This window comes from Tiliqua scincoides, chromosome 3, assembly GCF_035046505.1.
Source record: "Tiliqua scincoides isolate rTilSci1 chromosome 3, rTilSci1.hap2, whole genome shotgun sequence".
NCBI classification, from domain to species: Eukaryota; Metazoa; Chordata; class Lepidosauria; order Squamata; family Scincidae; genus Tiliqua; species Tiliqua scincoides.
Window position 1 is genome coordinate 20,159,155 of NC_089823.1, and position 12,473 is coordinate 20,171,627.

Below are 12,473 nucleotides of genomic sequence, written 5' to 3' on the forward strand. Positions count from 1 at the left end.
TTACACTCTCACATAATACCAGAACCAGGGGACATCCACTAAAATTGAGTGTTGGGCGGGTTAGGACAGACAAAAGAAAATATTTCTTTACTCAGCGCGTGGTCGGTCTGTGGAACTCCTTGCCACAGGATGTGGTGCTGGCGTCTAGCCTAGACGCCTTTAAAAGGGGATTGGACGAGTTTCTGGAGGAAAAATCCATTATGGGGTACAAGCCATGATGTGTATGCGCAACCTCCTGATTTTAGGAATGGGTTAAGTCAGAATGCCAGATGTAGGGGAGAGCACCAGGATGAGGTCTCTTGTTATCTGGTGTGCTCCCTGGGGCATTTGGTGGGCCGCTGTGAGATACAGGAAGCTGGACTAGATGGGCCTATGGCCTGATCCAGTGGGGCTGTTCTTATGTTCTTATGTTAACCTGGTATTGAGGAATAAAGAAGCCTGAGCCCAAACATAACTGAAATGAATGCATGGCTTATTAAGGGGATTATTTAGATGGTAAGGAAGGGAGGAAAGCATGTAAAGAAACACAGTAACTTATGAATGGAGTTGATTAGCAGCCTTGAGCTGCTATGTGCATTGTAAGAAGGGTGGCCTCTGCAGAGGAGGGCTGGCTCCATGACCTAGCAAGTACACAGAGTATTTCCTAAGAGTCCAAGGATTTTTTTAAATGAATACAAGGATATAGAGCAAATGAGAGGGAGATGGAGGAAGCCTATGGATAAATAGAAATGAGGGAGGTCAACCAGAACACAGAGATGCTGCTGCCCCTGAGTTGCTGTGGTCAGGAATGGAGAGGGAAATGGGGGTGTTGGCTCCCTGGGGAGCAGCTGCTTAACCTATAGTCAAAGTTGGGGAGATTGATCAGCAGGAAACTGGTCAGCAGGAAACAATCTGCAGCCTCTGAGAAAGGGGCCTCAGACAAAGATTTCCTTGTTATTCATTCTTGCTGGTTTCAAGCAACTCTGGAGGAAGTTTTATTTCAGCTGTAAAACCAAAATGCCAGTGATGGGGCTGGGGTTGGATCTAATATGAAGGCACTAGATGCCTGAGGGATTAAAAAAGATGACTCAGCATGTTGTCTTCACATTTTTCCATCAAGGCCCACAAGGCTATACCCTGTTGCTTTGTTCTTTATGTCTTCCCATCCAGAGGTGTTATATGTACCATTAAGGGATTCCGATGAAAAAAGTGTGCACGCAACTCTTCAGTCAAAGATTTAATTCAACTGCAGATAAAGATCATAGGTACCAAACCCACAGCAAAGCTACCAGGCAGTTGTGTTGTTAGGAGTGGGAAGCACTTATGATTCAAGGACAACAGAAGAACTTTACATCATTAAGTGCTGTGTCATCTTCAGAATCTTGAGGAGCCTCCACTTTTGTCTGGATCCCGCATATGAAGCGTGAGCACTGCTGGCTCCAGGGGCCAAAAGTACCCCATAGGTGTGAGTTGCCTACCAGTATAGTCGTATTGTCATCACAGAGGAACTGGATGTTGCTGCATGCTGAATCATCCCCATTGATCTGGGGTCTTTCTACTCTCAGAGAAAAGGATATCATCTTCGTCAGTCTGGGGCAATACTGAATCTCAGACCAACCACCCCACCTGCCAAAGAAAACAATGGAAAAGGCCTGAGATATGTAATCCAATGCTCATGCCAAGTAGTGTATATAATTTCTGACACCTCAGAGGGGATTACAAAGAGAATATCTAGAATTGCAATGAGGTTCAATCATCTCAGCATTCTTTTTATCAACAGTGGCCAGGCTCAGATTGATCCAAGAAGGCTTATATTACAAGGCTACCTCCTATTTTCAAGCTGTATGTATAACATCTCTGAAAAATGACTCTTTTGGCTCTCTAGCCTACTGGCTGCTGACAGATGCACACATACAACTTGGTACATCTTTTTGCTTCCTTGAAATGCTGTGGGGGGGGGGGGTAATGTAAATAATCAATGAAATACTCCCCATAATGTTTGGGTGGTCATGATCTCTGCAACGGCTGAGGTTGCTTCTTTCATTATATAAACTCTTTTCTCCATATAAAACACCAACCCCCTGTTTCCCTCAAAAATAAATGTTTCGGTGAGTGCTTGTATGGTTAAGGTGAATGACCTGAGCATTCTGTCAGTATAAAGCAGGGGTTGGCAACCTTTGTTGGTTTAGGGGCCAGTTGTTTGGCAATGAAGCCCGGATGACGTCATCACATCATCACCAAACTTCACATCACTGGCTTGCCAAGGTCCATAGTACATGGAGCCTAATTTGTGAGGCCAAGCCTCCACCTGATTTACCATGTACTGGAGTCCTGGTGTGACTCCCAACTCACAGAGTCTATGTGTTGGAGTCCCACTTCCAGCCTTGTGGATTCCCAATGCCATTGCCACCCCTAGATAAGAGTGCCATCTGCCGGTCAGCAACGGCCTTGTAACTGTGAATCAGATATCTTTGGTTGGCAGACCACATCAGGACCATGGGCCGTAGGTTGCAGACCCCTGCTTTAAAGTCTTAAAATTCATTGATCACGAAATGAAGACAATTTGTCCTACTCATAACAGACATTGTGATCACAAAACTGGAAGTGTCATGATCACTTTTGTTAGCTATTCTGAGGCTTGGGGAGCCTTGCAGAGTGGTCTGCAGGCTCCCTGCACACTCTAGAAGGCTGGTACTACCAAGAGTAAGTTTTTAAAAGCCCTTTTATACCCTATCATGGTGATTACATCTCTGCCTTTGCTATCGCCATGCCCCTTAAGGGGGAAGACACAGGGCTTCCCTGGCTGGGGCATCACCAGCGAACCTCAGGGGTAAGGGAACATTTGCTCCCTTGCCCCAAGGTAAGCCCATGCCAGTCTGGCAGGTCTACTCAGACCTGTTCCATGGTATTGTTGGTGCAAGTCCATGGGGAACAAGACCAGGAAGGGAGTTAGGATTCAGCAGATGCCATTGCCACTGAACCCGCCTCCTTCCCAGTCCCAATTCACCCACCTCCCTGCCCCATCGCCTCCACCCCATTCTGCTCACCCCCTGCTTCTCTCCCACCCCCTTCACACACTTGCTGGGGCCAGTGGATGTCCACCAGCTGCACAGAGCTGGTCACTTTCCGTGATGGCCAGGCCACATACTCTGCCATGTCACCTTTCATAATAACCAGAAAGTACCTAATGCCACCATAACACTAATTCAGCAGCATTAGGCATCCATAGGATTGGACATCCTATGGACATTCCTAAGGACATTCTATTGGACATTCCATTTGGAATGTCCGCCCCCTCCCCCCAAAAAAATATTTTCATTTTTCCTTTTGGGAGGTTACATTATGTCAAAAATCAAAGATATTGAAAGCACACACCTTTAGCTAGTTTAGGTGTTCCTAAAGTTATGAGAGTTCAAAATTCCAATTTTAAAGTACTGGTTCAACAAAGGGCACAATCTTGCAACTTATGTCTACTTGGTGGACTGATTCTGCCCTTATGGAACCAGGTTCTGAAAAGAAAAATGACTCGGTGCAATCAATACACAGCAGCAGTGTTTATTTGTAGATAGATAAGGGGAGATGCACTACATCTTTGTGTATTTGTTTATGTTCAGGTCTTAGGCACTTTTTGGTTCTATTTCAAACTTACTGTCTGCGGAACAATTTATCTATCAATGAGGAAAAAACCAAAATATTAGTTTTTTCCAAGTCTTGGAGGCCCCTTCATTGGGTAATCAATAACTGGCCTATTGATCAAGTTAAATCATTTAAATATCTTGGCATTCATTTACATTACAAACTTAAATGGTCCTTTCATAGAAACTCTGTGACATCCTCTTCTTCACACCTAATTGGGGCGATAACCAAATTTCACCATACAGCCGGGAACCAGTACGTCCCGGCTGCGCTTCATATCTTTAATACAATATTGGTTAGCCACCTGCTTTACGGGGTTCCTATTTGGATCCATGCCATGTCTAATAAAGTTGATCAGCTGGCCGCCTCCTTTTATAGACGAATTCTTGGGGTCCCTAATTATATCAAATTGTCTACTTTGTCTTTTGAGTTGGGTACACATCCCCCTTCAATTTTGGCCTGGAAATTTACTTTTAAATTTTGGTTACGGCTTTTTTTTAAGTCTGATCCTGATTCTCTTCTTGCCCACTTTCTTAAAGACCCCTTCCAATCCTCTTGGTCTTTGTTCTGTACATCTAAATTAGAATCTATTGGTATTTCTCTAGTCTCACTTTTTAACAGTGACTTCAACCAGGCGCTGTCTTTTATTTATGAAAGACTTGGTGAGTCTGAATTTTTATGGTTATCATCTGATCTGAATCGGATATGTTCTCCTATTTATTATGGTATTTTCCCTTCCTTTGCCAATCGGTATTCTTATTTTCATTCCCTTACGAATTCCCTCGAGAGGAGGGCTTTTACGTTAGCCTGGTTGAATATCTTCCCCTCTGCAGTGTTGAGCGGTTGCTACTCGCGGATACCCTTTGACCAAAGGTGTCGTAACCATTGCAGCATTGAGCCTGATTCTGTTACTCATTTCTTTTGCATTTGTCCTGCGTTCAGCAAGCTCTGCCGCTCTATTCTAGACCCTGTTCTTTCTAGCTATTCTGGCCCCTCCCATCTTCTTGCAGCGTTTCTTCTACATGACTTTTCGCAAGAAACGACGTCGCTTGTTGCCAAGTTTCTTGCAAAAGTTCTTATTTCTAGCAGTCTAAGGTAGCCCTGACTGGTATGTTTGAGTGTGCATTTTATATGTGGTTTTTTGTTTTATGTGTTTTTTATTAGTGGGTTCATTGTGACCGTGTATTTATTATGTAGGATGCCAATAAAGGTTGTTGGAATTCGTATTTGTTTATGATGTGCTTACATAAGCTTACAAGTATGTGTATGTGTGATATGTTGAATGTAGGGGACAGGAGCCTGATGTGCTCCATGACATGTTGTATCAGAGCAACAGAATTTGCTTTGGGAGCAGGAGTATCCATGCACCTAAAAGAGAGTTGTGTAGTTCAAAAACACAGAGCCACTCACGGTCCAACTGAGGATGAAATGAATGTGCCATCAGAGCAAACCAGACGGATGCCATTCAGGGATGTGTCATCGTAGCCTTTTTTACCACCTTGGTATGGCTCTATCTAAGGTAAAAGGGATTGAGAGACTGTGATAAGCCACAGATCAGAACAAAAAGTGCGTTAAGGGACAACCTCTTCCTGTGGTGGTACCAGAACCACCCACACTGATAATACATAACTTATTCACACAGGAATGCAATCTGGTTTGGATTCTATTATAGATCAACACAGTGAACGGTGTGGAAAGACTCTCGTTCTCTGGATTTTTTAAACACTCATTTTATTTTTCAAAGTTACTATATGGCTACCTCTCCCTAGAGGACACTAGGAAGTTCACAGTTCACACGTGTCTGTGTATGTTAAGGATCTCAGATCATTCTTAGCACTCTCACCAAACTACAATTCCCAGGATTTGGGGGCATACGCTATGACAGTGAAAATAGTGCAAAAGCACTTTATGTTTGTAGCATAAATATGCGCTCTTGGATGCAATCAATGTTATAAAGCATTGCTTTGAAGTGGTAGGAAGAAAGGAATTGATGAGGTTTCTATGAATTGAGGCTGAAACATACTCAACACAATACAACAGAACAAAACATGCACGATATCCTTTTTTCTGGGTTGTATCCTAAGGTTGTTTTCCATTTGCAGAAGAAACCTATTTGTGCAAGAAGGAGAGATAATTTTCACAGCTCTCCACTCTGCAGCTGGAAGTCTCTTTGGGGTATGGGGATATTTGTTCCCTTTCCCTGAGATAAGTCCCAGCAGCCACTATGGGTCAACTTGAACCTGCACCAGCAATATCACTGGCTCAAGTTCATGTTGATCCATGAAGATGGATCAGACCCAGAAAGGGGGTTCAGATTTGGCAGGTGATGTTTCCACTGAACCCACCCCCTTCCAGGCCCAATCCACCTCCTCTCCAACCCATCTCCTCCCTGTTCCGCCCACCCCTCCCATGTACAGCCCATCCCCAACTTCTCCCCACGCCGTTCTACCCCCTGTGTGGGCTTACCTGCTCCAGTAACCTGCCAACCTAAGCTGGAAGGCTCTGGCCTTCTCCCTGGCACTCCAGCATGATAGCACTGCTAAAGCAGTCTTCACAGGTGGTTTGCAGCAGCCATTACCAGCAGAACAAGACTTGTTTTGCTGCTTTAGTATTTCAACAAATATAATGGAAATGTGAAAGGTCCCTCAAAGAGATAGGGTGTGGTATCAACAGTGGCCCCTCGCTCTGGCAGGCAAGCATAGGGTTAACCCCACAGCTCTAACTAGCAGTGGGTATACTGCACAGTGGCAGCTATGTGAGGCAACCAGATCATTAAGGGATAAAAGCAGCACCTGAAGAAGGGAGAGTTTGGTGGGTGTAGAAGGAAGGAGTTTGGAGAGATTGAGAGAGAGAACTGAACTGATGGATTAATGGACTGGGGAACTAATGGACTGGCTGATGGACTATTGGACCTGCTGACTGACCTATGGACTAAATGACTAATTGACAGATGGGCGAATGGACTTCTGAGGATTGCTGGAACAGAGACTGCTGGAGACACTGGAGATTGGCATGTGGCTGCCACTCCCAAGACCTGCTAAGGACCAAGTTGTAGCTGAGGTGCCTGGAGAAGCTGCTGGCAGGAGAGGGGAGGAAGGAGAACCTCTGCAGGTTGAACAGGTGAACTACCCTGGGGGTGGGATCCAGCAGTGCAAAATGAGGGCCATTACTGGGGAAAACAGGAGAGCTAATTAGCTGAAAGTGGGCATAGGTTCTCTTGGTGAAACTTGGACTTGGAAATTGGAAAAATGACCCCACAGACTTAAACTGGTTTATTGGTCATCCTTCTTCTAAAGGAACCCTGGACATGATTGCTCTGTGACAGTATTCTAAGAATCTACTCAGCACAAGTTACTCAGAAAAGCTGTGTGCAAGGTTTTACCTTCAGCGAGAAACCAACAGCATACCCATGGGAACAAAACTCTGCTTTCCCCCAGCTGCCCCAAGGACCTCCATTTGGCACGGTGATAGTAGATATAACATAACTTTGGATGTTTGTATCATGGAGAAAGCAGGCAAGGATTGAAAGGATCACAGGGTAGGCGACACAGTTCATTGTAGGATGTGTTCTCTGGCTTCAGCTGTAAACATGTTGAAGAATAATAGCATGAACTTGTTTGGACAATACCTGCCCCCGGAAATGAACAGTTATACAGAGAGGAGCTGAAGAACATGGCCTTTTCCTTCTACCCAGGACATCTTTCCAAACCCCCCCCACCACCACCACCATATGATGCACTGGTTGCTATTCTGGTGCTGCCAGATTGATATGAGGGGAGTGGATAAGATTGGGCTATCAGGACCCAATCTTATCCAACTTTCCGGCACTGATACAGCCACAGTGCAGCTTTGAGGTAAAGGAACACACATTCCCTTATCTTGAGCCCCCCCCCCCGCTGCAGTGCCCACCCTGTTGGCACGGCTACATCAGAGCTGGAAAGTTGGATAGGATTGGGCCCTCAGTTTCTTACCCACTACACTACACCAATTCTCACATGTCATACTAAAAGTCTTTTTAAAAAAGAGCATGCAGAAGTGCTATATTGTGGCTTGTTTATAGAAGCTCATGCTCTTGTAAAGAAAACAGGGAAATCACCTCTCTTCCCAGTTCTTCCAAATTATGAATACAATTCAAATGCTTCACTGGACATGATTTAAGTAGGTAACGAACAAAATGAAATGCATCTGGTACAAATGGGTACCTTATACATGTTATAATGTTACATAAATGATTAAGAGCCCAATTCTGAGCTCTGCATGCTGGCTTACCGCCAGCGCGCACCGTCGCATGGACCACCAAGCAACGGAGAGGTAAGCTGGGGCATGGGGGAGGTAGAGAAGAGGCGGTTCTGGAGAGAGGGGAGGGGCAGGGAGAGGGCGGGGAGGAGGCATGACAGGTAGGTGAAAGGAGGGGAGAGGGCGGGGGGAGGCATGTTGGGGGAGGGAGGGAAGGAGGAAGCTCCACCAGATCCAAAGCCTCTGTGTTGGGCTCGCCACCCAACATGGAGGTTTTTGCCTCCCATTGCGGGGCTACTGCGCTTACCCGGGGGAAGGGGACAAAAGTTCCCTGCTCCCAAGGTGCCGCCGGACACTTCATGTGTTTTAGTTAGAATTCCTTTTCTTAGGCCTAATTGTGGCACCAATATGTTATCAACAGCTTTGATGCTGATCTTGGATAGATCAGCATTACCCTTAGTTCCAAGCTACACTGAAAGTGGGACTATTCTCAGGATGACAACAGTGCATGAGAAACTTACCCGCACTCCCAGTTCCAAGTGGGAATACCCCAGCCAATAGGATTTTAAAAAATGGAGGTGCTTACATACGCATGTAGCTTGGCTCTCAAGTAACAGATGAGTTTATTCCTCCTCGGAGAAAACTTACCAAATAATATGTGAAAAAAAGATTTCGGTTTTCCCAGGTGGTACTGAAAATAGAACACCATATCTAGATGCTCCCCCTCCCACATTACCTCACTCCAGTCTGTCAGCTTGTAGTGCCTGCACACTACTGGTTGAATCACAAGGTTTGCCTTCAGCTGCTGAGATCAGAGCAGGAACGATCTACTTACAGTCAAAACTCTTATTGCCAGGATGAAAGAGATTCTCAGCAGATCAGTGAAATACGAATGTGGGCAAGAGAATGAAGTGTGGGCTGCCCTGAGCAGCACTTGACGTGCTCTGCTGTTCCATACCTGAGCAGAACAGATGGAAGGCTGTGTATGGAGCTCATAAGTTTGATACCTGCCCCACCATCCATCAGAGGACAGGGTGCTTTACAGGTATCTGGAGTTGGATTCACCCAGGCCCAGGGGCAGAGAAGAAGAGGGTGGCAACAGAGGCTGGCCCCACTTGGATGCATTCCATGGGGAAGCTGTTGAGCGAGAAGCCACCGAATGGTCCCTTGTTGCACTGCCACTGAAGGATGATGAAGCATCCCAGGAACAGGCTGAGGAAGCGGCCACTTTGATGGCCAGCTGACATGGACCAGCTCTGTCTGGGTGGTGAAAATTTGGCCCATGTCTATGAACATTTGCAGAGGTTCATAGGCACCTGGGTGGGGGCAGAGCTGGCAGGATGGCATGGAAGCATGGGTGGCCCACCCTCTGTGAACACCTGCGATGGCCTGGTGGAGCAAGATCACCTGGGCAGGGGGAGGCCACTCACAAGGAATTAGCAAGATGAAGGGACAGACAGGAGGGTGGGACCTAGAAGGGGAGGAACAAGCAGGGATCAGAAAGACATAAAAGTGCAAACAAAAGAACAAAAAGAAGAGCTCTTGGAGTGAAAGCCGGTTTCGCTCAGAAGGTGTCATGCATTCCAAGAGCTCTTCTCCCCCACCATTTGTAAACAGCTTGTAAAGTGATCCAGGCACTTGAGCCCACCAACCACATCTGAGTCCAGAAAGCAAAGAAGCCCTTCTGGTCCCTGCCTTCTGTTCCCTCCAGCAATGACTCTTGCCAGCATCATCATGTGTGGGGTAGAAGCCAAGCAACTGAAGCCTCCACCCCTGGCTAACTCTCATTGTGACCCACAACTTGATTTGTTTATATTATTCATTAAAACATTTCCATGACTCCCCCAGCTACTTTCCTCAGCGCCCTGGGGAGTCATGGCACACAGTTTGGGAACCCCTGAATTACTGGGACTCCAAACTGGATAAACCTACATGGGCTAGCTTGGAAGTTTCGTATTTAGACCCACTTTCTAAGTGGATGGTGTTGGGCTCCAAGTGGAATAGGGTGCATGGAGCCCCACCAACAATCTCTTCAGTAAGATGTCTTTGGGTGATTACGGCCAGGAAATAAAGATTTGACCCCTTTACTCATGCTAGATTGACTCTATGGGATAACCCTGAGTTAAAAATAGAGAGACAACCCTTCTTTTGGGGTGATTGGACTGGAACAGGAAATTGTACATTGATCAATTGAATTAGCAGGATCAGAACTTTCTGTCCTGGGTTAAATTAAATAATAAATTTGGACTTCAACCCTTGGACAGTTGGAAATATTTACAATTAAAACATCTGTTGGTGACCAGATTTGAACTAGGAGTAATGTCAGCATCCCAAGTTCATTATTTGCATCCTCAGTAATGCATCCTTGCGCCAGCCTTCCCAACTCCTCTGGTGGCTGGCTTAAGTGCAATTTAGGATTGCGCTCTAATAAAACTAAAATTTTTAGAGATCTCAAGTTACAGCTGATTCATTAAAAAAGTTATTTTTAGGGCATACTGGACTCCTAAGCATATGCATAGTAAGGATTGTAGTAAAGATTTGTTGTGCTATTGTGGTGGTGAAAATGAAGTCACGTTTATTCACATGGTTGGTCTTGTACTGTGATTCAGCCTTTTTGGTCAGAGGTAGCATTTAGAGTAATAGGTCAAGCATTTCCATTTATTGCTACAAATTTACTGTTGAGTTACTTAATTACCATTATGGGTGGAGACTACCTGATGATCAGTGTAGGTGGATCCTTAAGTGCCCTAATAGTCACAAAACATCACATTCTCAAATGTTGGAACAACAAGTTTCCACCCACATATTTGCAATAGATTGAAGATCTACAGGTTCTTTTAATATTCGAATTTATATTCTTTAGAAGTCCATTTTCCACAGATAAATTTGTAGAGATTTGGAAGCCTTGTCTTGATGTATATGCGTAATCCTTCTGTATTTGATCGTTATACAATATTCTGTTAAGTGTGCATCATTTAAAATTAAAATAAAGAAATGTATAAAAAACAGTTTAAAGTAACCTTTCTTCAGAATATTTTGCATTGCGTATGTCATGTACATACTGTACCATTTAATATACAGTTCACATTATGTAGTCTTAACCATACACTTGAAATTCTGGAAATGGTCTGCCCTTTTTGCATGTGTGGTGGGTGTATGAGACTTCAAATTTAACTCAGCTCGTATGTAAGATCTATTGAATAATCAGTGAAAATCCAAACTTGGTGCCTATGATAATATTGTTTCAAGTTACTGAACAAGAGTTTCATATTTACCAGCACTCCAAGAAGGAAAATTAACTGCTGCTGAAATTGTTTGGTCACCTTGGTATGAAAGTTATAATTCTCCCTCCATCAGCTCACAATTAGTAAAATCACCAGGTAGATGAGACGGATAAAGTACCACAAAGATCTACAATGTAGTTCAGTGGTTCTCAAACTATTTTGCATTGGGGCCCACTTTTTACAATGACAATTTGTCAGGACCCACCCGCAGTGATGTCATTTACCTGGAAGTGATTGTCATGGCCGGAAATGACATTATCAAGCAGGAAAGTTTTTAACACCCTCCATTCAACAAAATTAAATCAAATTAAGTAAGTAAATTAAACGTGTACAATAAGAATAAAAATTATTTAAAATTAAGAAGAACCCTCCTAACTCTCCCAAGCAGTTCCTGATCTAAAAAGTTGCTGATTAAAAAAAAAAAAAAATTCCACAAACAAAAGTTGCAGTTCTATCCACACTTACCAGGGAGCAAGCCCCATTATGACTGTCATTATTAAAAGCATATACATAGTAGCCTGTTAAAAATACAGGTCTGTAACATTTCCTCAAATGCAGTCTCATAGCATGGTAACATCAAATCTAATATATTAAGAATAAAATTCACATTGAAATGAATGGGGACCCACATGAAATTGGCTCATAACCCACAGTTTGAGAAGCACTGATCTACATGATTCAGCACCTATTTCAAACATACAGAAACAGATGCCCACTATTCTAAATCAGTACACATATTGTACACAGGCAGTGTCAGAAGGAATTTTATTTCTGAAACAAATGTTTCAGTCTGTCATTGATGGAATTCCATTGTTTATCTCCAGATATAGCTTTTGATTGTCAGAAGTGTCCTGTTTCTATAGATGTACTTCTTGGTCCAATGCCCACAGGCCACAGATATCTTCTCTTTGGTCATTTAATAGTATATTATTGGATGCTGCTGTAGCTCCTTCTATATATGCTGCAGTAAGAAAACCAAACCAAAACAATGTGAATTCATGGCAATTGTGAATTCCGGTTATTTTATTTCATAAAGGACAAGGATTTCCTGCTTCATACTATGAAGAGTCACTCTCATATTAACAGCTGACCCCCTTCCTCCTCCAACCACCACTGAGCATTCCCAACCACCAATTTTCTTCCCAGCCACCAGTGGGCATTTCAGTTTGTTCCAACGTAAGTACATGACTTTCATGCAAGTTTTCATTCCCCCCCCCCCCATTCTGTCACTTTGGATGAAAACAAGTGGCGCCCCATGTTGCAGAAAATTCCCAGTTGACAGCAGAAGGCAGAAGGGAGAGGGCTGATTTATAAGGCAGGGGATCTTCTGCCTGCATT

At 44.1% G+C, this 12,473-nt stretch overlaps 1 protein-coding gene across 1 annotated transcript; it reads right to left on the reverse strand.

The window, feature by feature from the left end:
• Positions 1 to 1,307: 1,307 nt before the first annotated feature.
• On the reverse strand, positions 1,308 to 7,171 carry LOC136644075 (vitelline membrane outer layer protein 1-like). The gene is made up of 3 exons (XM_066619586.1): positions 6,998 to 7,171; positions 5,026 to 5,129; positions 1,308 to 1,605 (listed from the first exon to the last, which is right to left on the reverse strand). Exons 1-3 carry the CDS (start codon positions 7,169 to 7,171, stop codon positions 1,308 to 1,310), a joined length of 576 nt encoding a protein of 191 aa, XP_066475683.1.
• Between the last annotated feature and the right edge of the window lie 5,302 nt (positions 7,172 to 12,473).

Coding starts and splice junctions, on each gene's coding strand:
- LOC136644075 (XM_066619586.1), bottom strand. CDS start 7,171: ATGAACTGTGTCGCCTACCCTGTGATCCTTTCAATCCTTGCCTGCTTT. Junction 5,130..6,997: donor CTGTTGGTTTCTCGCTGAAG/GTAAAACCTTGC, acceptor CTTTTACCTTAG/ATAGAGCCATACCAAGGTGG. Junction 1,606..5,025: donor ATTTCATCCTCAGTTGGACC/GTGAGTGGCTCT, acceptor TTTCTTTGGCAG/GTGGGGTGGTTGGTCTGAGA.